Source organism: Nicrophorus vespilloides, unplaced genomic scaffold (genome assembly GCF_001412225.1).
Source record: "Nicrophorus vespilloides isolate i.1.1-1 unplaced genomic scaffold, Nicve_v1.0, whole genome shotgun sequence".
Lineage (NCBI taxonomy): Eukaryota > Metazoa > Arthropoda > Insecta > Coleoptera > Silphidae > Nicrophorus > Nicrophorus vespilloides.
This window is the reverse complement of record NW_017095992.1, coordinates 44,004-71,636: the sequence shown is the minus strand read 5'-3', so window position 1 is coordinate 71,636 and position 27,633 is coordinate 44,004. Positions and strand designations below refer to the sequence as shown.

At 34.0% G+C, this 27,633-nt stretch overlaps 6 protein-coding genes across 16 annotated transcripts; 4 read left to right on the top strand and 2 right to left on the bottom strand.

Annotated features, from left to right (window-relative positions):
* Positions 1-72: 72 nt before the first annotated feature.
* On the top strand, positions 73-2,387 carry LOC108569084 (GPI mannosyltransferase 4). Its single transcript, XM_017930489.1, has 3 exons — positions 73-287; positions 347-1,286; positions 1,345-2,387. Exons 1-3 carry the CDS (start codon positions 158-160, stop codon positions 2,219-2,221), a joined length of 1,947 nt encoding a protein of 648 aa, XP_017785978.1. The 5' UTR covers positions 73-157; the 3' UTR covers positions 2,222-2,387.
* A 160-nt stretch (positions 2,388-2,547) lies between these two features.
* On the bottom strand, positions 2,548-9,904 carry LOC108569080 (histone deacetylase 6). 3 transcript variants are annotated; one of them, XM_017930479.1, is made up of 11 exons: positions 8,447-8,946; positions 7,996-8,051; positions 7,559-7,782; positions 7,320-7,500; positions 6,843-7,114; positions 6,593-6,785; positions 6,308-6,367; positions 5,387-5,819; positions 5,168-5,328; positions 4,589-5,110; positions 2,548-4,533 (listed from the first exon to the last, which is right to left on the bottom strand). In XM_017930479.1, the coding sequence occupies exons 1-11, from the start codon at positions 8,457-8,459 to the stop codon at positions 3,970-3,972; spliced, it is 2,679 nt and encodes an 892-aa protein (XP_017785968.1). In that variant the 5' UTR covers positions 8,460-8,946; the 3' UTR covers positions 2,548-3,969. The 3 variants fall into 3 exon arrangements, with proteins under 3 accessions (XP_017785968.1, XP_017785966.1, XP_017785969.1); XM_017930477.1 differs by lacking the exon at positions 6,308-6,367 and adding an exon at positions 6,402-6,461 and having other exon boundaries at positions 2,549-4,533; positions 8,447-8,944; XM_017930480.1 differs by lacking the exons at positions 6,308-6,367; positions 7,996-8,051; positions 8,447-8,946 and adding exons at positions 6,402-6,461; positions 9,599-9,904 and having other exon boundaries at positions 2,549-4,533.
* An 87-nt stretch (positions 9,905-9,991) lies between these two features.
* Positions 9,992-12,734, top strand: LOC108569082 (mitochondrial intermediate peptidase). Its single transcript, XM_017930488.1, has 4 exons — positions 9,992-10,478; positions 10,530-10,792; positions 10,852-11,118; positions 11,179-12,734. The coding sequence occupies exons 1-4, from the start codon at positions 10,338-10,340 to the stop codon at positions 12,608-12,610; spliced, it is 2,103 nt and encodes a 700-aa protein (XP_017785977.1). The 5' UTR covers positions 9,992-10,337; the 3' UTR covers positions 12,611-12,734.
* Positions 12,611-22,654, bottom strand: LOC108569081 (cullin-4B). 6 transcript variants are annotated; one of them, XM_017930486.1, is made up of 8 exons: positions 19,706-19,722; positions 19,202-19,257; positions 17,078-17,134; positions 15,528-15,760; positions 14,378-15,457; positions 13,512-14,317; positions 13,292-13,444; positions 12,862-13,229 (listed from the first exon to the last, which is right to left on the bottom strand). In XM_017930486.1, exons 4-8 carry the CDS (start codon positions 15,652-15,654, stop codon positions 13,134-13,136), a joined length of 2,262 nt encoding a protein of 753 aa, XP_017785975.1. In that variant the 5' UTR covers positions 15,655-15,760; positions 17,078-17,134; positions 19,202-19,257; positions 19,706-19,722; the 3' UTR covers positions 12,862-13,133. The 6 variants fall into 6 exon arrangements, with proteins under 6 accessions (XP_017785970.1, XP_017785975.1, XP_017785974.1 ...); XM_017930485.1 differs by lacking the exons at positions 19,202-19,257; positions 19,706-19,722 and adding an exon at positions 22,527-22,654; XM_017930482.1 differs by lacking the exon at positions 17,078-17,134 and having other exon boundaries at positions 19,706-19,728.
* Positions 20,264-22,322, top strand: LOC108569085 (protein hook). The gene is made up of 2 exons (XM_017930490.1): positions 20,264-20,356; positions 20,408-22,322. The coding sequence occupies exon 2, from the start codon at positions 20,414-20,416 to the stop codon at positions 22,211-22,213; it is 1,800 nt and encodes a 599-aa protein (XP_017785979.1). The 5' UTR covers positions 20,264-20,356; positions 20,408-20,413; the 3' UTR covers positions 22,214-22,322.
* A 2,037-nt stretch (positions 22,655-24,691) lies between the features above and the next one.
* LOC108569074 (serine-aspartate repeat-containing protein C-like) lies at positions 24,692-26,935 on the top strand. Of its 4 annotated transcripts, none has more exons than XM_017930467.1 (3): positions 24,692-25,038; positions 25,138-25,373; positions 25,442-26,935. In XM_017930467.1, exons 2-3 carry the CDS (start codon positions 25,333-25,335, stop codon positions 26,595-26,597), a joined length of 1,197 nt encoding a protein of 398 aa, XP_017785956.1. In that variant the 5' UTR covers positions 24,692-25,038; positions 25,138-25,332; the 3' UTR covers positions 26,598-26,935. The 4 variants fall into 4 exon arrangements, with proteins under 4 accessions (XP_017785956.1, XP_017785955.1, XP_017785957.1 ...); XM_017930466.1 differs by having other exon boundaries at positions 25,119-25,373; XM_017930468.1 differs by having other exon boundaries at positions 24,696-25,373; positions 25,442-25,508; positions 25,569-26,934.
* The last annotated feature ends 698 nt before the right edge of the window (positions 26,936-27,633 follow it).

The window sequence follows — 27,633 nt, the reverse complement described above, 5'->3', positions numbered from 1 at the left end:
ATACGATGTAATAAATCAAAAACAGATGTCGCTGTTATATATGTAATTAAATATATATATATTTTCATCCCTTTAAAATCCAACCTCAAAAACATTTAAGTGTCAGAAATTGGATAGTTGAAAAACAATACAAACAATTAAGGGTTTCATATAAATAATGGCTAAGGGCAAAGGCTTTTACAAACCATATTGGGCTTTATGTGTTTTGCGTGTGTTGCTTGTCCTTGTGCCTCATACAGGTTATATCCATCCAGATGAGTTTTTCCAGACGGTGGAGGTTTTGGCTGGTACTTAGAAAATGTCTGTCTGGTTTGTGATTACTAGTTTTTAAACATTTGGTTTACAGGGAGGATATTTGAGTTGGATGTTAGTTTACCATGGGAATTTAATGTCACTGCTCCTGTGAGGAGCATAGGACTTCCTTATTTCACTGTTGGCTTAAGCTATAAAATCCTACAAACCTTAGATATATTTACCAGGCTATATATGAATTTCAATTTCATAACTCCTTACTATCTTTTAGTATTCCCAAGAATGTTTATATGCTTGTTATCATTCCTAGTTGATTATTCATTGTACAAATTGTGTGTGATCAATAGTGAAAAATATAAATCACGTTTGTTGATATTGTCAAGTTCATTTGTTATGATTATATATGGGACTCGTACATTTACAAATAGCATAGAACTTATACTGTTCGCTTTGTTGCTTTATTATGTTGGGGAAAGTATGATATTCTCTAATGTTGTTCTAAGGCAGAGGGAATATATAAATAAAAGATATCATAAAACAAAGAATCCCGTTGAAAGAGCTAAATTCCATAAATTAAGATTGATTCTTACATCAGATTCTTATAGGAATTGCTTTCAAATTGCAACTATATCAGTATTGGGATTCTTTAACAGACCATCATTTTTGTGTTATGCTTTATTCCCTCTGTTCTTTTGGCTGTACAGAGGAATTGGTTATAGATCTGTGATGTCAACAGAATTCCATATAAGAATTATGTTACTTATTTTATCTTCTACTGTTACAATTGTATTTTTAATTTTAGTAGACTCATTCTTTTACGGGTACATTTCATGGGGCGAGATAGGAATGTTAGATGTATCCATAAACAGTTTTGTATTCCCTCCATTAAATTTTATTAAGTACAATATAGATAGTAACAATTTAGCTAGACATGGCCTACATCCAAGATACTTACATTTTCTTGTTAACATTCCTCTACTATTCAACGTGTTAGGAGTTTTAGCGTTATTCGGTATAGCCAGTTTATTAATTAAGTAAGTAGTTTGGTCCCTTTGTCTTAACACTTAACAATTAAATTTGAACTTGTTTCAGGCTTATAAGAGGAAAGTACAATCTACTACCAACAGTTAGAAGCATCAAAGGTTTGATGACTGCCTCTTTCGTAACACCAACAATATTATTATCCCTGTTTCCACATCAAGAATCCAGATTTATAATTCCCATTATTCTTCCGCTGGTATATCTTCACGCTTTCGACATCTACAAGGAACCAGATCACGCTTTGATCAAGGCTCCTAAGAACACCACCAACAAGAAAGATTTAACTGAGAAGAAAAGTAATCATAAAAGTCATTACTTACTTAAAGCTTGGTTCAGTGTGAATGTTTTATGCGTTCTTTATTTCGGCTTCATTCAGCAAGGCGGAGTTCTGCCTGTCACCGCTTTTCTTTCCAACGAAGTGAACGATAAACCCTATTACAACTATCACGTAGTAACTAGTCACATTTATAGCATTCCCCATGCATTCCTTTTACAACCTGACACTGAGAAAGTATTCTACAAGAACAAATCCAAGTACCAAATTTCCAAGCACGTTTTTACTTACGAAAGGGGTTCCAAGGATACGACGATCCTATTGCGCGACATTTCCGCAATTCTGAATACAGCCAATAACAAGGCACGACGATACCGGATGTTCCTGTTGATATCCGGTAGTTTACTTGAACAATTAGAGCAAGCTATGAAGAGTCGCGAGTTTTCGCAGATTTACATGAAGAATGTTTCGAATTTCTATCCCCACTTCAGCGCCGAAGCACTGCCAGATTTCTCTGAATTGATACACATCCTAAGCGTGATGGACATGAAAAGTTTAAAGTACGAAATGATCACGAAGTGCTTGATCAACATACTTAGATCATTCAGTCTGTCGGTGTTCGAAGTGAAATTAATCAAACCGCAATCGATTTAAAAACAATTTGTATACATTTACATAACATTTATTTGGAATAAAATGATTTATATCATCGACATACTTAATTTACATCAATTACCCAAGAAATACATTGGCCTCGTTAAGGTTGTTATACAATATACGTGAAGATTGTAATTTGCACTTCTTGTTATGTAACGGCGATGACGTTACATAAATGTTAATTATTGTTTTGATATAATAAATTTTTTTATTAAGATTAGGCCATTCATCTTCTCATTAAACGATTAATTTAACATTCAGTAGACATCTTTGTTTCTAAATTTAGATACACAAGTTTTATAGATTTTGTGTTATTACAACCTAAACATAAATTCATTTGTATATTTTGTTTTGTAACATTTAGATGATCCTTAAATACTATTAATTCGAACACTTATTACATAGACAACGACTTATTAGCTTCTATTTCATTGTTTAAAATTTAATTAAATACAATTAGTGACTCTCCCATTCGTAACAGTCTGCATAAAACCTTTTTCTTTTGTAAATATTAAAATTTAGTTCAGTTCCTCCAGAGCAAATTCTTTTTTTTCATAAATATTTTTCCATTTTTTTTTAATCTTTATTATTATTAATAATAATATATTTTATGATTAAGAAATCTCTAATTCGTCAAATTCTTTTGGTCAATTTTGTTTACAATACCAATCGATCAAAATATACTCGGAAGAAGACAAACCGTCTCGATTGGCAATAAAATCCATTCAATCTTAAATATCTCATCTCTCCGACGAATCACAGTACATTTAGTATACATTTATTTATTATAAATTACCGCGATTAGTACGTATGCGTAATCGATAGTATGCGAACTGTACTGTACTACAAACCAACATTTACTGAAACTTAGTGAAAGTCAAATCAGTTAGTAGTCAAATCATGATGATACAGTTCGCAAACTGTCAATGAGTATAATCATAAATATATTTATATTTAAACGTATATATATAGATATAAAAAATATTTAGTGTAAGTAAGTCATACAATGCACAAGTACAGAAAAATCAGTTCAGCCCCTATAAACTGATCGAAACAGACTTTAAATTTAGACTGCATGAACTGATGATGAGTATAAGCGAACATAAAAGAAGTCTAGTTTTTAGTTTTTTTTTAAATAACATCGAACACTGACTTAATTACTAACATGAATGCTTCGTGCTTCGCACTACAGAATTTGTTCTTTTCTTTCTTCTTTTTTTGGTTTCAAATACATTTACTTAGTAGGTAACATCTCTTTTAACATGTATATAACTGTAATTATATAAGCACTACTATTTTTATCCTTGACACACATAAATTACCAATGTTCTTTTTGTTCATAATTCTCTCGAGGAGAAAAATGTAAAGCAATGGAATGCTTAAATGCACATTCATTAATGTCAAAAATCCAACCCATCGATAGAAATTTGCTGATATAGCAATCGAATGAAAGTACTTTATCAGTACAACACAAATGAACGCATTTGCATTTTCTTATTTCTAAAATTGAAGTACGGTTTCACCTACAAAAGCTATATCATACGAATCCATCCACGGGTTAGTTTATGATATTGCACGATATTCACAATCTGTAAATCTCCAAAATCTGTTAGACTGTACTTGCCCATTATGATTCCTCTCAGGAACAAGGTAGATAATTATATTTAGACTTGCTTTTTGTAATAACTACGGTTCGGAATGGTTTGGCCCCACGCAATTAAAAATGACCGTAGTCCAAGCTTGTATTAATCATGCATGAGGCTGATGTTCTTGAGCATGCTACTGACTTCACTAGCGACGCTCTCAGAAACATTAACCTCATTGGATGGTTTACGGCCATATCTGCTAATCAATACCTCAACATCTTCTTCCTTAAGAGCCAAACCGGACAGTCTGTCAGGCAAGTGCTTGTCAACATTTAAAATCGACCAAAATTCTTTTTGTATATCAATAACCTCTTCAAATGCTTTATAAGCGTGCAACTTGGGCATTTCAATCTTGAGCCGCGGCAAAGGATCACCCAGTAATGCCTTCACGCAGAAGTTCATGGAATGTTTCAGCGTTGTGGTGTTATACCCACCTTCCATGGAAACGATCAAGCGGCCTCCTGCCAATGAACGCAACAGTTGAATCATGTGACCGAATGTTTCCGGATGTACCCTGTAGTTTCCCAGAAGATCATTGACGCCCGCATCAAATCCTGCTGAGACGATGACTAGTTCAGGGGCGTATTGGTAAGCAATCGGTAGAACGATCCTGCAGAACGCATTCAAATACTCTGTGTCGCCCATCTTTTCCTGTGCACGAGACTAATACAAACAAATGAATAATTTAAAAAAAAAATCTATACGTTGCTATAGTTACCGAATTGAACGGAACATTGACGTTGTATCCTGTTCCGAGTCCTCTACCAGTTTTGGTGCTGGATCCGTCCTGTGTCGAAGGAAAGTATGTCCCTTGCTCGTACTTATGAATGCTAAGGTACAGCACTCTTTCCGTGTCATAAAATATTTTTTGTGTGCCGTTGCCATGATGAATATCGAAGTCCACGATCAATATTTTTTCCAGATTAAATGTATCAAGAGCATAACGTGCAGCAACAGCTACATTGTTGAGATAGCAGAAACCAAGGGACTTACTTGGTTCTGCGTGATGACCTGGTGGACGTACAATAGCTACACCAGAAGCAAAATTGCCGGATAGGACAGCATCTGTTACGGATAACACAGTGTTGACAGCTTTAAGTATGCTGATCTTGCTTCCCTTTGGATTCCAATACATGTCGTTGCTTTGCGCCGTTGGGACATAACCCTCCACGGTCAATTGAGTAACGTACGAAGTGATATGCGTCTTCTTAGCCCACTCTTCGCCACTCAACTCTGGTATCTGTCAAAAATACATGTATTAATACAATGAAATAGCATTAAAAATCAATGAAAATACATCAATTTTCACACATCGCTTGTCCAGTTCTAATTCCTTGAATCTCTCATACACGGCTTGAAGTCTTGCTGGTGTTTCAATAGCATTACTCTCATCCATATGCAAACCCATGTCATCATCGTAACCGTAACAAACCTTGTTACGTTTAAATTCTCCGTAATCTTCGAACAAATTAAAGAATAGCACAAATCTGGATTACGCGAGTATTAAGTAACTTACATTGTTTCAAATCTTCAATAAAATTGGAGCACTTTTCATAGACGGCAGCTGACATCACGGGATAGCAATTGCGAGTTTCGAAAGGAGGAGTGAACTCCTTTCCGAAATATTTAATAACAACATGATGGATAATGTCCTTCATGCCGGAGTCCTCCAAATCGTATCGGTTGTAGACTTTGAAGCAACCCCAAAACTCGTGTAGAACGCATTTTATGTTGTTTATCATTTGACGGACTTCTTTGTGAGCTTGTCCGAGAGGAGGCAGAACTGCTGGTCTATCATCCAGTAAAGCTCTGAGTGTCATTGATACACCTTCAGCCAAAGAAGGCAAGAAATATCCACCTTCTAAAATAACTGCCAACTTGCCTTCTGCTACTCCAGATAAAAGCTTAATCATGTGACCATAAAATCCAGGTGAAACGCACATCTCTCCCTAAAATATTTTGTGTTTAATAATATAATGAATATGTATTTCCCTCCTCAAGTTATGACGTGCTTTTTACAAATAATCAATTTTAACAAAATCCGAATTTACAAACTTAAAACAAATTTATGAAATTGAATGAATCGCATGATATAAGCAAAGTGAATATAAGCGAAAGTGATCCCTTCATAAGTTATCCAAAACAATCGTTAATTAATATTTTCATATCAATATTGGTTATTCAACCCTCTCTGTGTCAGTGGTTCCACACAAAGAATAATTTATTTCCCAGTGGTTTCGCAGTGGAACCACATTCATTTTCAAAAACTAATCAGAAATAAAATAATTTGATCATGCATTCATTCGTAAAATATTTCATCAAACAAAAATCAACAGATTTGACATAATTAATCTGGGCAATAAAGGGTTAAAAAGGCCTTTTGCAACTGCGAAATGTGTTATATAAAGATCGTTAGTTGTATTGTAAACGTGCCAACCTTTTCATCGCCTAGTAAACAGTCATAACCAGCGGAGACTAAGACGAATTCTGGATTAAACTAAAAAGAAAATAACGAAATAAAAATAATGTACCTCTGGGCATCCTATGCAAGCGTCGTATCCGGCAGAAAATAATATCATATCTGCCTGGAACTAAATTCAATTTCAAATTAGACAAAATATTGAACTTGAAAACTAAATTCAATCAATTCAAAAGAATTGCACACTAGATAAACAATGTTTTGAAATTCCTATTGATATTAATTGTACAAAAAAATACATACTTCATAGGCTATGGGCAATAAAATATGAGTTAGAACTGCCATATAATCTGCATCGCCTAGACCTGTAGCATTCAAGGGGACATTTATGTTGTAACCAACACCAGGTCCTTCGCCGATATAGTCAAATGAAGATTCACGCAAATTGGGCCAAAACAACCCATTCTCATAACGATGGATTGAGAAGTAAAGAACCCTAAAATATTGTTAAAACCAATGTAAAAGAATGCTATAAATTGGATAACAATGTTACCTATTATCCTTGTAAAACATCTGTTGGGTTCCTTGTCCATGGTGAACATCAAAATCAATTATCATTATCTTCTTCAATTTCTGTGTCTCCAAAAGGTAATGAGCTGCACAACCCACATTGTTGATGAAGCAATAACCATTAAAGTTATCCTTTTGAGCGTGATGACCTGGGGGTCTAACTATAGCCAAACCATTTTGGATAACTCCCTCAGCAATATTTTTGACCAACGATAAAGTCGAATACAACGCAGTTAGTGTACTGTCATATGTATGCTGTAATCAAATTAATAAACGCATAAAACATAAGTAAAAAGATAAATTGGATTTCTTTGACGTCGCCAAATTTTAATCAGCCAATAATCCAGTTTTATGTAAGAATGTTTACTTTCATTACAATTATCAAGAATTTTAAGAAAATTAATAATTAAAAAAAAATAAATAATTATAGCAAAATTGTATCCAAAATGTATTTGCATACCTCATTAAAATAGATGGCATCATATTTAGAGGCCACCTTTTCTGTTTCCAGTGGATGGAATTTTTCACATATGTTCTTAAGCTTTTCCAGCTGGGCAATAACAGTTGCTGGTAATTGCTTATCAAATTTCCTCAGAACATCAATGAGCTTGCATTCATCAAATAAACCCTGTTCCCTTATACTGTAATTCATAAATTGTAATATAATAATCAATAATTACATTGAAATCACAAATTTACCGTTGGATGATTGCTGAATATCTGTCAGGATTCTCTGGGTATCGAGAATCCCAAACACATTTGTGTCTCAACATGTCATTATTGTATATAACCCCTGTTGGTTTCCGTACCATCCCATCACATGAAGTTGAGACCTCATAGTCATCCACTAGACAGTTCTCCAACTCCATATTTGTTTCTGGAGAGTTCTGCTTCATTCGCTTCTTGAAGTCTCGCAGAGTCTCCTGCAATGCACACACATACATCCAAATCCAACTAAATTAAAAATAATCAACAGCAATAAAAATATGAGAAGAGGCAGTAACATAAACATAAATATGTAAATACTTATTGTCTTACACATAAATATTTAGTAATACTATATGTTTATTTATATGTGTTGAAAGCAGATATGTTTAAAGCTCATATGGTAGATTTGCCAACAAAAATATGTTTACCCTTGGAACATTGCTATCGCCTGCACCTATCTCTGGCATGGGTACTGCTGCAGAAGCTGGATCATTGGAAAACAAGAAAGAAAAAAAAAAGAAATAAAATTTGTTGTTTAGATGGATTGTGCAACCCTGATATTATTGTATGACATAATGCTTTTGTAACGCCTACATGTTTTTATGCATAATGATGAATAATAATAAAAATATTGTACTAAGCCATATGAAACATGTATTGTAAATACCAGGGTAACAATAGGTGGAATATGGTTGTTGTGTATGGGAATGATTTAGGGGTACTATGAATTGGGTCTAGTGCATTAAGGCTAATGGCTCCAATCAATCAATACGCTAATATCTTTTAAAGACGTATACATCTCCTTGTGAAATGATTTGGAGGAGCGTTTGAGAAATGCTTGATTAAGGGTGAAGTGAAATACTTAAGGGACTGCCTCACCGTTATCGCTCATATTGATTTGTAGGTCTGCAATGGCCTGCAATAGGTTTTTTCACTGCACCAATGTCCCTATACGTCCCTAGCGCTCCACGACCAACAACCGACTGTTGCCCAGTGTTTACATAAATCACAGGACTGTGATTTGCGTACGAGTTGCGCAGTTAAATCAGGACGACGACCATGTTTACACAATGCAAGTCGACGATACCAGACTTGCAACAGTGTGTGCAACCCCAGACGAGTTGAGCTAGGTGTATCCCTAGGTCAAACCACCCCCGGAGAATGCGTTACTTGGAAACGGAAAATCAATACGATTCACAAACGCATGCATGCATCCCCTTTTCACCCTCTTTTTTTCGAATATACCATTCAAATCGCATGCGCTAGTTGACCGAGCTCGTATACTTTGCGTGCGTTCCGCGGGCATCATCTGTGGCGCTGCATGATCTACGACCTACATAATTTCGAACTTTAAATTAACTATAAACAAGAGATATCAAATGGATTTACTAAACTAGAGGAATTACAATAGACTTCTTCATCTTAGTCGCATGATCTGCAGTACTCCGAGCTAGTTGACAACCTAAAATGTAGTTAAAAACCAAGTGATGTTGTACACATATTGTTCTTGTACAAAAGTTAAGAAAAACAGAATTGAAACAGTAATAACATTCTTTCAATTGATAAATGGAATAATAACATAAATGTACAATATATATATATATATATATTATTGGAGAACATCCATTTTTGTTCGCGCTCTTCTTTAATGCGCGGTAGATGCACCCTGACCTATATAATTATAAATTTTAAAATTAAAGGAATCGCTCTAAATATAGAATGTACTGCATCTCTTCAGTATCAGCATTATACTAGAACAGCTGTGGCTACATGAGATCTACAGAAGTAACAGTTATCTAGGACGATATGTTACCATAGGTGCACATATTTTTCTTGTACAATGGCAAGGACTTTACTTATAAGACAGTCATAGCATTCCACCATAGCAAATATGAAATGCCGTTGATGTATTCAAAATCTCAGCTTTGTAACAACATATTGTGCAATCAGTTATAACTAAGATTGGTGCTTTCAACATCAATTTTTGTTCTTTTTCATGTTTCAGATAGTTGTTGAGGAAAATTCACTTACCAAATACTTCAGACCTATTATTTTCTTCATCTCGTTGAATGTCTCTGTTGTGCAGATGATTCAAGCAGATGTTGTCATACTATTCTTCACGACGAAGAGGTCGACCAGTCGGATGCGCTGATGGATTGCAAGTGCCTGGCCAACTGCTGCAGATTGATGGTAGGCCGCACCGTCGCCCAGGCAACGTTTGCATGCACCCGGGAAATAAGCCGTCCACGAGCCCTGGCCAAATTCCCAGGTAACCAGCAGATTTTAAATAAATAAATCAATACGCATTGCAAATAAATATTTTTTTATTGCGCTTTGTGATCGTGCGACATCTATCAATCTGAAGGGTGAAATTTATTACCTAAAATTTATTTAAAAACTGTTTCAATCATTCAAATCCCTGCAAAGACTGTCCAGATATAATCATAACGAACACATAGAATCTAAAGATTTCATCGTTTCAAAATCATTGACATACTCTTAAGACTACAGCTTTTATTTTTGAAAGGAAATTATGAATTTGTTATATCAAAAGCGCTCACTATAGTGCGTGCATGGTGGGTTACATAACTATCGCATTAAATAATCCTAGGACAACCCTCCCCACGTTATACACTCTTGTATAATTGGCAGTATAGGCCAAAACAAATCATTCGCAGTGATCTCTGGCGTGAACTTCGTATCTGTTCACAACATTAGCAACTATTTATATGTTTGTAGTGATGTCCTGAATGAGTAGCATAGTTTAGAGATGAGTAGATTCTTTTTCGATCGATTCTTCGCCAGGCGGCTGTCGCAAAGGGGTTATTCCACCTCTTGGTCTGATCTGGCCAATGCCTTCAACACAAGACCAACCACACAACTAAATCTGAGCTTAGTCAAAGAGAATAAGGTATGTACATATGCTGTCTTACCAATATGTTTTAATTTGTTGCAATTTTAGGGTCTATTTGAAGTACCTGAATTGTCTTCATATGAAGGCTTTTATTTACTCAAGGATAGGTGTATTTCAGAAACAAATGGCCTCATCCAGGAAGCCATTAGTGAGAATCGGACACGGAAGATGGTTGAAATATTTGATGAACTCTCTGACAACCTATGCAAGGTTGCTGATCTAGCTGAATTTATTAGGCTGGCACACCCCAGTGGCAAATATAAACAGGCTGCTGAAATTGCTTGTGGTGCAGTCAGTGGGATTGTTGAAAAGTAAAACGAAGTTCTACAATTGCTTTATTTTCTTTTTAATTTTAATAATTTTGTTCCAGATTGAACACTCACAAGTCTTTGTATGATGCTCTGCAGAGGGTAGTAAAGGAAGGAGATCTAATTCCAACCAATGATGTGGACAACCATGTAGCCCAATTATTCTTATTTGATTTTGAGCAAAGTGGAATTCATTTGCCAGAAGCTGAGCGAAATAAAGTTGTTGCTTTGAATGACTCAATTTTGCATTTGGGACAGCATTTTGTTGCAGGAGCTGCCAATCCTCGTAAAATCAAAAAACAACAGCTACCTCAATATATACAACATGTGTAAGTCCAATTTCTAGTCATTTTGAAACTTATGAAATTAATTTTATTTCCTTTGTACAGATTTCCTGCAGATGGCGATAATGTGCTAGTATCTGGTTTGAATGCTGAATCTACAAATCCTGTGGCTAGGGAACTGGCATATAGAATTTACTTACATCCTGATCCTCATCAAGATTATTTATTGACAGAATTGTTGAAAGCAAGACATGAGTTGGCTGTCATTTGTGGATTTCAGACTTATGCTGAGAGAGCTTTAAAGGGAAGCATGGTGGAAACGCCAAATACTGCAATGGATTTTTTAAATTTGTTGTCTACAAATTTGAGGGAAAGGGCTGAGAATGACTTCAATGTAATGGCTATGATGAAAAAAGCTGATAATCCCCAGTCTGGTGCACTCTCTGCTTGGGATATACCATACTTCACACAAAAGTACAAAAAAGAAAAGTTTAAAGTCGCTTCAAGTGAATATTCGCCATACTTCTCGCTGGGTTCGTGCATGGAAGGATTAAATATATTATTTAATAGACTATATGGGATTAGCTTAGATAATAAGGAAATATTTAATGGTGAAGTATGGACGTCTGACGTGTACAAATTGGCTGTGACTCATGAAACTGAAGGATTGCTTGGGTACATTTACTGTGATTTTTATGAAAGGGATGGTAAACCAAATCAAGACTGTCATTTTACTATTAGAGGCGGTAAACTGATGGCCGATGGTTCTTACCAGTTACCAATTGTTGTACTTATGCTGAATCTTCCAATGCCTAGATGGTCTACTCCTTCATTACTAACACCTAGCATGGTAGATAACCTGTTCCACGAAATGGGTCATGCCATGCATTCGATGCTCGGCAGAACTCGATATCAGCATGTTACAGGGACGAGATGCAGCACGGACTTTGCCGAAGTACCATCGGTATTGATGGAATTCTTCGCTAGAGATCCAAGAGTGCTAAGGACTTTTGCTAGACACTTCCAGACAAAAGAGGCAATGCCTGAAGATATGCTCCAGAGGCTTTGTGCATCCAAGCACCTGTTCACGGCTAGTGAAATGCAGATTCAATTGTTCTACTCAGCTCTAGATCAGAATTATCATGTGAGACATCCATTGAACGGTAACACGACGGACGTTCTGGAAGCCACGCAGAATAACTTCTACAGTTTGCCTTATATAAAGGACACAGCATGGCAATTGCGGTTCAGCCATCTGGTTGGTTACGGCGCTAAATATTACTCATATTTGGTTTCCACTGCTTTGGCCTCTTGGATCTGGCAGACCTATTTTGAGGCGGATCCGCTGAGCAGAACGCAGGGCGAAAGGTATAGAAGGGAGTGCTTAGCTCACGGAGGTGGAAAATCACCATGGAACCTCGTCGCAGATTTCCTCCAGAAGGAGCCTCTACCTAGTCACTTGGTCGAATCTATAATACACGAGGTCGACTCCAAAAACGAACTGATGGAACAGGTCGCGAAAATATACAAAAACTAATTAAAGTCCAGATATTTTTTTTATTTATAAAAGAATCCTCTCAGAATATAACATGTTTCAGACCGACGACATCGAAAACGCAATTGTTTCATATTTACAAATATAGTTGTTACATACAAATAAATTTACTTTTATTATTTTTTTTTTTTCTCCAAAACCTTAAAATAAAAGTTTCAATACCATCTTTTTACATCGTCTTCAAAGTATCTTAAAACTGATTGAACCTAAAGAAATAAATAAAAAAAAGTACATGATAAATATTGTTATTTGACAAACAATGTCTTCCACAGAAAGGAAATCGCAACGCAATGCAACGACAGAAGAAAAAAAAAACGAACAAAGTGAAATACACGTATCACTACAATTTTCAACCGAAAATTAATATAAACAATTCTCAATAAAGCAGAATGAAAATTTATAGACTAGATTGGCAACCTAAACCTCTATTGTCAATCAGAGAGAAAATAATATATAATTAAATATTGAAACGATTAAACTTGGAAAGAAACTTGTTAAGTTTTCCTTATGCAACGTAGTTATATTGATTGGGATTATCCTTGTCACGCTCCATATAATCCCTGTCGATTAACGATTCAATCCTCTTCTTCAGATCAGCAGGCTACAAAATAAACAGATATTAATGATTATCAAATATTTGTTTCAATGTTAACAAGTCTTTACCTTAACAGGGAATTTGAGTTGTAAATATAATTCACTAATTAAAAGATTATGGCTCAAAGTTTTCCTCATCTTCATAATTCTTACTATAGCTGCATCAATTTGATACTGTCGATCTTGATATACTCTTTCTTCAGTAGCCTTCTGCTCTTCCGTCTAAAAAATAAAACAAATATCCCAAATTAATATGAAGATTTACATCCAGCATTGATTAAATTATTACCGTTTCTTTCATCTGTATTTGATTGATCTTAATGCGATAAAGTTTATTTACAAACTCATTGTTAAAATTAAATTTATCCAGAATCTCGATGTCCCTTCCTCTTGGTGTTTTGTTGAGAACTCTAGCTTTGCCACATGCCAAAGATTGCAATGTACGTTTCAGTTCACCATCTTCGATGTTCGTGGCCGTCTTAATATCATCAAAAGTCAGTTCATCAGATAAATTAAATAAGAGAAGAACGAGAGATTGAAACAACGAGACTACGAGTTCTTTTCGGCCGGACTTAAAGCGTGCCTTTAACACGCAATAACCGAGTGTTGGTTGCCATTGAAGTTTTCTTCCGCTATGCTTACTCAAATAGAATTTGTTGAAAACCTCCTGAAGTTGTACCATATTTTCCGGTATATTCACTTCCATTGGAGTGTATGTTGGCCAATAACCCATCGTCAATATATGGACGGTCATCTCCAATGATGACAAATCGTTGTTGCTGTTACCCACATAATGTTTAAAAGCGACGACAATATCTTTGCTTAGTTCCATATCTTTAAACATTCCCTCAAGTTTAGACGTGAATCCTCCTCCGCATTCCTGTTTCAATTTACTCAACATACTCTTCTCAGCATCGACGCTGGCACTTTTTCCGACCAACAATCTTTTAGCCAAATCTTTTTTATAAAATGCCTCAAACACGTCCTTGCCATGTATGAACCTGAATAGTACCATGATCTTGTCTAAAAGTCTTTCAAGTTCCTCCTCAGTGGCTTCTTTGTTGCCAGCTCTGAGTTTCGAGTCCACAAATTTTGCTGAAAAATACAATACGCATTAGAATTATTTATATTTTAACACTAATTTCATCAATTTACCTATAAGCTCAGCTGGTTTATTCGCCCTCTGATTAATATAATATTCAAAAGCCTCTTTCAAGGAATTACTAAATTTCTCATTCTTGTTGAAACAATTAGCAACGACATTATCCATAGTATCTTTAAAGTCGAGCAGCTCTTGTACCATTTCTTTGTCCTTCTCAGGATCAATGACAATGGTGCGTCCGCGCTTCTTGATATAAGCATTAAATGAAACGCATAACTCCGAATGTCCATTCTTAACTCGACCGAAAAGCACGTAAAGAAGACTCAAATCTGCCAATCTGTTTCCCTCGAGTAGACCATCCAATCCTTTCTGAAGAATATTATTAACATGTTCGCTTAGAAGCTGCTTCTCAATGTTGTGGATAAGTTGATATTTGGTGCCCGAATCCAAATAGTGTAAAACTCTTTCATTTTCTTCCAAAATACGTTTATCCACATGCGACAAATATTCGGGGATCTCCATTTCTTGCATCAGTCTTTGACCTTCGGATGCGTAAAGACGTTCAGTAGCTACTAAAAATTTCTGTTCAAATGCTTGATCATAGATTTGCAAATCAGTGAGCATTCTCAGCAAAGATTTAAGTAGGGTACGATCCACAGCATCTCCTTGCCTTTCTTTCTCAATAAGCATTAACAAACCATCAACAATTCTTGTCTGGACAAGTGTGTACTGCAGTATATACTGTCGAAATAACTCTAAGCCCATTTCCCATATGGAATGAATGTGTGGTGTTTGCAAAACATAAGTGCGATCCAAATAGAGAAAAATACTGCGTATCATGATCATCTGATGACAATGATTTTGCCATGTATCATTCATTTTCTTTAAGAATAAAAATCTGTCCATAGATTCGGCTAAAAATTGTTCTATATTATCACGTACATGGCTTTCTGTTAACAGCCTTAAATTATTATATAAAGTGTTAGCCATTTTGTGGTTGCACATATTTTCAACGGCCTGGTACAGCTCTTCCAGAGAATAGCAATTCGGTTTGGACTTCTGGATGTCCAATACTGCACTTTTCAACTTATCCCATGTTTGCTCTCGATAATCATCAGGAAGCTTAGGCTCACCTAAGAATAAATTGTTTAGTTTCATGTTTCATACATCTATATATATATAATACTCTCAATGTTCACTTACTTTTGAGGTTCTTGATGACCAGCTTCTTGGTGGCTGCTGGCTTCAGGTTAAGAATATTCAAGTTTCTGTTGAGTCCATTCTGGGTTACTGCCGAGAAATTGGCCCTCTTATGAGTATTATCACTCATATTTTCAATTTCTGCCTGTGTATCTCGTTTTCGTTTGATACCAGAGTACGAATGTTCGTTGTTGCCACCTCTGTTAGGACCCCTGTCCTCACTAGTTCTGCTGTGCCTTGACATAGAAGCACATCACAAAATTATATAAAACATAAAAATACACACAAGGTATGTTATTTCCAACGCATTCAGCAATCAAATACTCTTCACGATCTTTTTTTTTTGCCTCTTCCTTCTTCTTTTTTTGCACTATCTTTAATCCACAGCTTCTCACTGTCAAGTCTGAGATTAGTACTCGACTGAGCCGTGTGTTTTTCTACATAACATAACCAAAACACTTCAGCAGGCGGCAAATTCAAAATAAATAACTACATTTTCATAAGCTGAACAAACGTTAAATCGAGGAAGACCATAAGCTCGGTTTCATTTTCTGAAGTAAAAACTGAATGCGCTTTTACCTGGCTTAAAACTTCCTGCAGATCCTTGAAGTACCCGGGTCCGAGCTCTAAGAGTACTTTACTTTCTACTTAGTTTTCTTTTGGTGCTTGCACCAATCACCTTACGAATGTTATAGTTTAATAAGCAACTGATGCCTCCCTTAGAGATGCAACATATCATTACGTAAAACGCAGCATCTCCGTTCGAAACACTACTATTTACAACTATTTTTAGACGAATTTATTTAATTTTACTATCGATTAATACGAGACAATGGCGAATTAAACAAATGACCGGATCATTTGCGTTTTCCCGACGAGACATTAACATGACAGCTGTGGGTTACGCATATTATGTCTCTCTTGTACATACATATACATATTGCAATAATATTGACGTTTTTTGATGTCCTGAACGTGGATAACACTAGATTTAATCCAGACTTGGTCCTTGCCTTTATCCTACATTAAAATGCATGGTTACCAATAAAATTCATTTGATCTATCCACTTATAGTTTTCATTGCTTTATCCTTAAATCCATACTGTTTTGCAAATTAAAAGCCCCTCATGAATGCAACTTTTACATATTCAAAACTTCTGAATCAAGGATTTGGATCAAACATGGATTCGGAAGCATGCATTCTTTATGTTTGTTTATAACTAAATAAACGTACTTTTAATAACATTTAAAATAATCCATGCACTGGGAAGTGGATCATTGCAGGAATCTACGCAATTGCCGGATATTATTATATGGACATGTGATTCGCAATTTATCCAGCTAATTGCGATGCTTAACTCACTAGTACTTGAGAATTTGAAGACAAGAATATACACGAGTTGCTCCAGATCACGATTCAAGTTTCATCTTCCAAAATAAGAATTACATTTTAAAATTTCAGACAATTTTTGTTCATGTTTCATCTTCAATCTATATCCTGCTGATATTGCTTTCATTAGTTATCTTATTGAAAGCAGATAATTGGTACTTACTTCCTTAAACACTAGCATCCTTTCACTCCCAAATGATAACACGAATACCTTACAAACCTGTAACGAATGGAGAGGTAACAATAAATAACTTCCATTTTTTACTAAAACTATGTTTGGTAACTGGTGAAAATTGGGAAATTCCTTACGACTTGCGCAAGTATAATTCATATAAACTATTTAATTTTCTTGACAAAAATCGTAACCATCGCTTTACTGGTATCAGAAGTAATAGATATGATGTATTATAAGCCAGTATATACTGCTTTATATGATAAGAATTGAATTATATGTATCTCAGTTGTTGTCAAGTCTCATTTGCAATTGAAAGTGTTTTATTCACTTTTTTTTATATTTATAGTAGTATAACACGGTTAATACGTGTTGTATGAAATCATGTTATACGAAAATTATTACGGATTTAGCATTGAAGACAAAATGTCATGAAAACATAGTCAAAATAAATTGAATTTTAATTTATCTGTAACTACAATTCAAACAATATAACATCTTTGTTATATAGTTGATTTATAAAATTATTCGCATGTGTAAAATTCTATTAAAACATTAAAATTTAAATAATTCCCATGGATTCTCAACCATGTGAGAAAATTGTTTATTAATGTTTGTGTTTCTTTTAAAAAACCTCATATATTTTCAATAGAAATAAGAAAAATCGAATGTGAAATGAACAAATATATTAGTCAATGTTTGCTGATCTCAACACAATTTGGTTCTCAGACTAATTGTTTGCAGATAATAAATATATTTGCGAGTTGTACAAAAAAAACCGGTCATTCACGGTCATTTGATAACGTTTGTTTATTTTTTTTTGGACTCGAATACATAATGCAAGTTTTCATAAGAACATCAAGTTTATCGTTAACTGTGATAGAAATAGCATACGATTTTTCCTGGACTGTTATGAGAACTAAGCAATTTATTTCGTTTAAAGAAATGAATGCCAAATATCATGTTTTAATTGTATACAGTAAGACCTCGATTAGTGATTACGTTTCTAGACGACATACGCTAAACGATACAGCGTTAACCCTTTCAAGCCTATTGGGACAATATGTCCCACCAAAAGTATGTTAGTATTTTCATTTATATCTATTGGGACAATTGATCACATAAACGATGTCTGTCACACAATAAATAATTTATTTTTTTAAATTTTGGACATATATTAAGTCCCCAAAACATTATTTTAAATCATTTCCATTAAAATTATCGTTAGTCAAGGAAGCGCTAAACGAGGTATTGCTATACTTGGTCTCTTTATCCAATAAACTTAAAATCATAATTCATTAGGATATTAGAAAAAAAACTAACTTTGTATTTAGTTCATAATACGTTTGATATCATTCAAGTGAATGCCAATAAAAAATCGTTTTTTTTATTATTCTAAAGCTATTTACTATACATATCACGAAATGTATTCCATTTCTAATGAGTTTATTTAGTGATAGCTTTCTTTAGATCTCATCTAAGTCAATTGGTTGCCTATGGCCGACCTTGTCAATTTGTATTTTAGGAATATTGTAACTGAAGAAGTCCCGCAGTTAAGAATATTTAGTGTCAAGGAATATATATTTATTTCCTTGTTCAATTAAATGAGAGTAAGAATAATTCTTAACTTGTCTTCTTCATTTAGATTGTGCCAATTTACGTGAAAACTTACCAATTCTAGCAATAAAATCACATAATGATGTATCATACAAATAGCTATAAATAATCATTGATACGTTACCTGTTCGTCGATTATTCAGGAACATTTACACAATAATGTGTATAATAGTTTGAACAATCTTACCAAATTGCATAGGTTTAAAAATAATTTCTAGTTTATTTTTATTAAAGATAAAATCGCAAAGAATACTGAAATAACCAAAGTTATTGTTTGTCTTGTCTTAAAGTATTGTTATATAACAACAACGTGGATCAATTTGTAATCCAGACAAAAATGCCCACTTTTAAAGCTCTAACAACTGTTTTAGAAGTTACGTGAAATCATTCACATATTAATAACTTGCTAGTAAATAATGTATAGGCTGAAACAGCTATATAAAAATATAACGGTTATAATTATATAACAAGATGTACCTAAAAAGTAATGATAATTACCTCATTTTCTTTGCCTCTAAAACTTGGAATTCCTAATCGTCAATTCCAATGAATTCCTAAACAAATTACCTAATTAACAATAAATCTAACCTACAAAGGAAATATTCAGGATATTATTCAAATATGTATTTTTTTGTATGCTTTTCCCAAATGATATAAACCCAGAAAATTATTATATCCATATAGGAAAAAGCTTGAAATTATTTATAAATATAAATTATTTTTTGTTTAATTAAATAGACTGGCCATTTTCATTATCAGTACTATATTACCAATTTAGGTTTATAAAATAAATCATGAAATTTGTAATATCCTAATTTAGAAAGATTCTTTAAAGATTGTGCAAAAATATAAGAATATATTGATTAATTTCAACTATATCCAAATTACAATATATGTTATAGTTTTTAGGAATCATTCAAGTGCAATCAAGAAACCTTTATCTAGTTATATCTAGTATAACTTAAAGTATTCTATAAACAAAATTAAATTGGGATTCCGTACCTATGATATACAGCTGATATACCTACAAAGGAGTTATAGCTGTCATTGTATGACAATTCTAGGCATTAATCAATAATCGAAATACAGTAATTATATTAATTATATTTAATTAAAGAATGCACAAATCGTGAATTGTTAATTTAAAATGTATTGTCTCCATATTTAAGTCCAATTAATAGACAATATTTGTTTTATTAAATTAATTATTCTGTTTAAAAATAGTAGTAACTTTGATAATATATACATAATAAATATTTTAATATATCAATGAATACTTTTGAAAGTTATATTAGTAAACAACATATATTTTCAATTATATTTTAAACGTATTTTTATTTGTAAAACGTATAAATTGTTTGATTTCTTTAATTGTGATATGATTGTTATAAGCAACTATTGTATGCAGCTATTGGTTGCTGAATCCATCCATTTTCAAAAATATCCAATCATGATATAGTTGCAATGTATCATGATGTTATATAATTTGTATGCAACCAAATAAGCATTAGTAGAATTTAAGTTGGTAAACGTCTGCCAAGTCAACATCGAGAGTTAATCTATTTATGTTTTGACATATGTAAAGCATATACATAGTAACTAAGATAGTAAATAAATTAAGTCTCTTAGTTGAGAGAATCATTTTCCAAAGAAGCAGGAGAAGTTAAATTGTGTGTTTATATTCTCATGATACATATATTGTAGGCATAAATGGGTCCTTCAGAAGAAGTGTGCAAAAGCCTTGTTAAATGGCTACAGTCCTTGGTTCCAACCCATACAAGAACACTATTGGAAATCAGTGATGGTGTTGCCATTCTTGAGGCACTACTAAAGATATCCCCAGCGAATTTCTACAAGTTGCAAGGCAAAATGAAAGTGGAGGTTGGAAACAATTGGAGACTTAAGGTTAGCAATTTGAAGAAAATCAATGAAGCTATTATTGAGTATTACCAAGATGTACTGAACTTCCAACTACTAGATATTGGAAGACCAGACTTGCAGAGTATAGGGGAAAGGGGAGATTTGATTCAGGTAGGAAAATTGTTAAGACTTGTATTAGGATGTGCTGTGAACTGCGAAAGGAAGAAGGAATATATAACACAAATAATGGCATTGGAAGAATCAGTGCAGCAGTGTATTATGCATGCTATTGTGGAACTACAGGAGTTAACAGATAGCCCAGATGGAACAAGTTTGAAACCTTTTGATTCAAAGATTATTAGATTGGAAACTGATTTGGAAGGTGCTAATGAGGCCAAGGATAGGTTTGCCCAGCAATGTCACAACTTGGAAGCTCAAGTGCAGCTTTTGCAAGAGGAGAAACAGGCTCTGGTTGCTGACAATGAATTGCTGGCTAATCAGATTAAGGAGCAACAAACAACAGATATACCAAGAGGATTGGAGAGCAGAAAGCAATTTGATTTGTTGAAGGAGGAGATTTTTAAATTAGAGACTATCAGGGATGATTATGCTGCAAAAGTTGTAGACCAAGAGAAACAAATACTAACATTGCAGGAGAAAATTGCAGAACTTCATTTAACTGCAGAAGCTACATCAAAATTGAAGGATGAAGTAGATGCTTTGACAGAATCTGCAGATAAAGTGAAAGCTTTGGAAATCACAATTAATTCATATAAGAAGAAACTTGAAGATTATGCAGATATAAAGAAGCAATTGAAGTTGTTAGAGGACAAAAGTGATGAATATTTGAAACAAAATCTTAAATATGAAGAAGAATTAAAGAAATACCATATGTGGAAAAATCAGTCTGAATTATATAAGTCAGAGGTGAATGATTTGCAACAAAAATTGGAGGAATCTTTGCAAGAACTGCACAAGGTTAGATTTCAACATAAAACGTTGCAATCTAAAATAGCGGCACTACAGGGTGAAAAAGAGAGAACAGCAAGACAAAGAGACATGTTGCGTGATGAAAATGAAGAGCTAAGACTAGCAACACAGAAGGAACAGGATGGAGCAGCAATGTCTCAAGAAGTGACGCAAATAGAATTAAAAGATCGCTTAAAATTATTGGAAAAAGAAAATCGTCTCTTGCGATCTAGTAATCATGATGTGCATTCTAAACAAGTTCTTCTTGATGAACATTTAAGTAGAATTGAGAAATTGACAGAACAAAATAGGGCTGCTAATCAGAAGATCATTGAAACTGAGGCTCAGCTGGAAGAACAAAAAACTGTGAACAAGGAATTTAAACAGAAGATAGCTCATCAGCAGGAGGTATTAGAAAGGAATACTGAGAGGGCTAGAGAGGTTGCAAGTGCTCTCCAAGGTACAAGCAATGGCAACATTGATCCTCTGCGTCATAACAACATCAAGGAGGAAGAAAACAGGTTAATAACAACTTCATACTACAGACTAGGTCTTCACTGTCACAGAGAAGCTGTTGATGAAAGATTAGCTTTACTGAGTGCTGGTCAAGGTCAATCATTTCTCTCTAGGCAAAGGCAACCTATGCCTAGGAAACCTGGCACACCATTCAAATCAAAATGACCACAACTACCAGCATGCAATAAATTGAATCCAAAGCCATTATGAATTATAGTTTCTGTATAAAAATATGAACATTTCTATTTATCCCATTTTATTTAATTGAGAGTTTAACTAGTAATAATAATATATGTATATACAATATCAACGAAAGTATATATTTATAGAATGAGAAATAAATTATGTTGTTAATAGATATAAATAAAAAATAAACCAATTTTAAATAAACATATATGTTCTCTTTAGTGTATTTATATGATAATCAATTGAAATTACACTTTTTTTCAACTGAACTAAACAATTGAAATGAACATACCTTCCACTCTTCCATATTCCTCACATTTATTGAAATTATAAGGAAAACTGTTACACAAGGACATCATTTCCACCAGCAATTCTACAGGAAATGGTACATAAAAACTGCAATTGAATCTGATGAGTGCAGTGTACTTACTAAGTGCGTTTAATAATGCTCAACACATTTCGCTTCAACGTAGGGAGCAAACGCAAGAGCGAATCTAATTGATTGATAATAGCTGCAAATTTTATGTAACCACAGTCCTCTATATATAACTTTCTTTATTTATACATTTTTAAATGAACAAAACTATCTGTATTAATTATATTGAATAGTTTACTATTTGATATTCAGAGAGACAAATAATTTCATTAAAAAATAGTTTTTTTTTACCTTCAGTCGCTCATACAACAATGATTAAAGAAAAATTATTTATTAATTAATCAATGCTTTTGGGGATGAAACTAATAGTCAATATTTATTTTGTAATGTATATAAGAAAAAGTCATTTCTATACAGGATAAGTCTATTCTCCCTTTAATTTCAAACTACGGACGAATAACTTAACTTTTTAAGTATTTAAAACCCTAATCTTAGTGATATTTAAAATCAACAGATGAATACTTAATAAAATAAAGACAAGCTAATATTTTCTTAAACAATACTGCGGCCAATACCCCTTTGTATATTTATATACTGTTTTGTATATAATAAAATTCATAATTAAAGCATGTTTTTATATATTGGTTTGTTATAAAATTAAATAAAATTTTAGGCATATATATGCGACAGTGTTCAATAAGTTGCATAATGCGATTATGTATTATAGGATATTGTATAATATATCAATTACTCACTTCTCTATTAATATTTAGAATTTCCGCCTTCGTTTTCAAAAATAGATTTTTTTAATGCGAAATAAACAAACAAAAATAACTCTAAGAATAACTATTCTCAGATTAAGCAAAATAATTTTATTAATTGGTTAGAATTGAATTTGTTGATAAAAAAACTTGATTACTAAGTTAAAATCATTTAATTGCAATTCATTTATACTAATCACGGTTTGTTTTGCATTCAAAAATATTGCAGTTGCGGCGACTGTACAGGGCTTCAATTGTTATTCATGAAAATTTAATCTATTCTCTGTTGCCAATTGCCATAACTAACCAGCAAGTGTCTTCGAGCACATAATTTGCTGGTGATCATACCAAGTGCTGTACAATAGCATGAAGAGCGGTTTCTCCCTTCTCGAACCTCATTGCATTTGGTGTTTATATTGACCTCTTTCGAGATTCGAATTACTTTTTGTTTGGAGATTTGTTTATGTTTACTTTATAGCTATTGGTTTACTAATGGTAAATTGAAACTGTCGTTCAGCATTGTTTTCCATAAATAAATGACTCGTTGCTGATAGTGCCGAAGCTGGAACAATCAAGAAACGCGTTAAATTGCTAGAGATTACATTTGCATTCGTAAACATTGATTGCATTGTTTTGAATCCCGACACCTCGACTGGTCTTATTTAATAGAAGAGAGCGGGCGGTATTATAATGTAAACATTGGATGTAAACATAAACAGTGCACGCTTTTGTTCTCATAAACAGCATTTGATAATGGACATTATATGCATGAATTGACTATTATATAATTATTGTGGAACTGAGATGAAATTCCGAAACCGTTGGAATTAAATAATTCTTCGGATGTCTATTTTGTTTGTATATATGTGTCCTTGTCTTATATACCTAAATAATTGATTATTATTAGTTGGCTATTAAGGTACCCCTCCCTTAATACCTAGGAATATAAAATGCACATGGATTGATTGCGCTGAATCCAAATGGAGGAACGCGGGAAGTAATTTTAAATAAGTTTTCGGAAAGGAAATAGCAATTATATGATTCGCTTAATGCCCAGTTCTGGTTAATAAGTGCATCAGCAAATATAACGTAAACCAATATGGAGTTGGTATAGTCTGAAACGAAGAAATTTAGATGTATAAAATGGTTGCATTGTAGCACCTGAAAATGTAAATGTGGAGGGATTGAGTGGAACATATTTCAGGGGTAGCCTTCGCGATCTCGCAGGAAATTTTACGCAGAATCAAACCGATGGCACTGTTTCCATTATTGTTATTATTACAAAACCGTATATTTCTTGTCACACAGAAGGTACAATTCGGTGCGTGAGTGAGATAGAGCTAGTTGTTGTGAAGCTGTTGATAATAAAGATATTCAATGGTAATCGATTATATTTGGCGTAGCTACGCGACCGGCTTTTCCATCGGTGCAGTGTCGTTAGTGGATGGACATATTGGTGGATACATCTCGCTACAAGGGTGAAGCGTAGGGCGTAGGGACACTTAGTACGGCAGGAAAACCAGAATCGGTTACTTCAAAATTTGAATTTGCCACATTTTGTTCGCGTGTGGAAACAACTATAGAGTACAAGAGTGTGTCGTCCGCGCGCCATTTCAGGTGATGCTGTTGCATATTGAAGACGCGCTCCGTTCCTCGAATCAGTAAAGGTTGATTTTAGTCTATACTTTCAGTAGTATATTTGTGTTGTTATTTATTTGTTTGTGTGTTGTGTTATTTGTTAAAATAGTGAGCTTTCCATCCTTTAGTGACTCGAAACTTCCCATCGTGCACTATTGGCTAGTATAGAGGTGGGGGAGAGCAGCGTTATAAAAAAGCAACGGTTCGCGCAACTGGCGTCATTCGCTTGTTGTGCAAGCTTAAGAACGTGCCATTGTGCAGTGCAAACCGTTGGACATTAGAGCGACTGTTTGTTGTGAGTTTGAGATTTTGCTTGACTAGCTATGAGCGACAGCCCTACTAAGAGCGAAGAAGAAATCACCAGGTAGGCTCATCCCGTCGTCTGATTGTTATGTCATTATTATTTTAACAATAGATTGCTCCATTCAACAGATTAGCTATACAGAGTCTACTTGAAGACGCTAGGAAGTTCCAAAGGCAGAGGAGCATTGACCATAAGGCAACTCGGATGAAGCCAAACTTACAAATGAACAAAAATTTTTTAAAGCGTCTATTGCAGAATCACGAGTATTCGAACGGAAGAAGGATGGCCCAGAGAGATAGTTCTATCCGTGGATCCAAAGTAGAGGAGAGTGAGGCTATGGACAATGTTACAGCGAAGCAACCTTCCAGACATCCGGAGCCACAATCTGTTGAGAAGGGAGATGAGCCGAAAGGCTCAACTGGCAATGGTGCTACTGTTGAACAGGAGGCATCAAAAGCGAGTTGCAAGGAAACTGCAACTACTTATTCAGTTGACGACAAAGACGATATACTAATCTCATTAGAGAAAGCTATCAAAGGTGAACCTGAAGAAGACGATTATGATGAGCAGGTTGATCTACAATTGAGCGTTGAAGATGATGCTGAGGAGTCAGTAGAGAAGTCATCTCCAACAAGAGAGGTTGACAACATGCATCACGATGAGACCACCCAAGACATTTCTACCCAGGTGAAGAAATTCTATAACGAAAGAACTGGGGATGATAAAATCATAGACCTAAGTGAAGAGGATAAGGCAGCCAGTAGTGCTGATACAGATGAACAGAAGGATGGATTATGTAATCCTACAGAAGCCAAAAAAGATGAGGAAGATACAGGTGATCTGCAACCATCTTCAATTATTATTCCAGAGGAGACTCGAAACACTGAAGCACTTTCTACCTTGGTAAAAAATTTCTACAATGACAGTACTGGGGATGATAAAATCATAGACCTAAGTGAAGACGATAAGGCAACCAGTAGTGCTGATACAGAAGAAAAGAAGGATGGATTTTTTAATCCTACAGAAGCCAAAAAAGATGAGGAAGATACAGGTGTTGCCATCCAACCATCCTCAATTGTTGTTCCGGAGAGGACTCGAAGCACTGAATACAGCTTAAAAGATAAGTCCTCTAAAAGGAAAATCGACGAAGACGACGATAATGATGATGACGACGACGATGATGATGACAATCTTGTCATCGAAATATCCGATAGCGACAGTGACAGTGAGACTTACAATGTCACTGACATTAAACGTGCTCGTACGTCACCCTCAGAAAATTAGATTTATTTATATGTACGTTATTTTTTTTTTATTTTATTTATATTTATGTATGATAATTCAGTTTGGTGTAGAAAAATATATCACTGAATAAGTATTTCATATAAGGCCTAAATGTTATAAGAATACACTATTACATTGGAAATGTTATTTGAGTTTACGAAAAGTAAACAAATCCCAATGTGTAGACTAAATGTTGTGTGAATGTTCCCCCTTTAATGTATTTTATTTTTGTTTAAATAATTTTTTTTTTCCAAAAATATAAGACTGAGGGGAGAGTAATACAAGTCGAAAGGCCATTCTATATTTTTTACGTGTTATTGTTTATATTTCTATTATTATAGTTTAGGTTTTTGTTAAATGTACCTGATACATTATTTGGAAATATATGTATTATTTATCTAATTGTATAAAATAAATATTTTATGTATTTATATTTTTTTGGAGTTATTTCTTACATACATCCTACATTTGTATCAGCTCTTCTTTACAACACAGCCGTTATTCAATTATATCACTAAAATCATCAGTTATATTGAATTCTAGTCGGAATCTTAAGTGTGAGTAATGCAATATACTTAACCTTTGAATTAATTATCTAATAATTGGGACACTAAAAATTCAGTATATTCTAAGTTCATTCTAGATTCTTCTTCGTTTCCTTCTTTGAGATACATTTATCCATCATCTTCTGACACCATTTAGCCTATCTCCATCATGTTAAAGTTTTGAAATTTAGTTAGAAATTGGGCGTCAATCTCTAGATTGTCTTTGTTACAATATCATCTATTGCTATGATTGAACATACATCATACAGGTATCCACATTCAACAAAAAAACTACCAACAATTAACATAGTTATGAATTAACATTATAAGGTGGAGTTTGAAATACTTCTTTTTTTTTGTCTCTGATTGAGAAAAACAAAGCGCGAAACTAAGTACAATTACTTTGGTAGTAATTCTTAATCATTTTTTAGATCAGTTTTTTTGCAATCTGCTCATTTTGTTTGTAAAACAACGAACTTTTTATGTTTAAA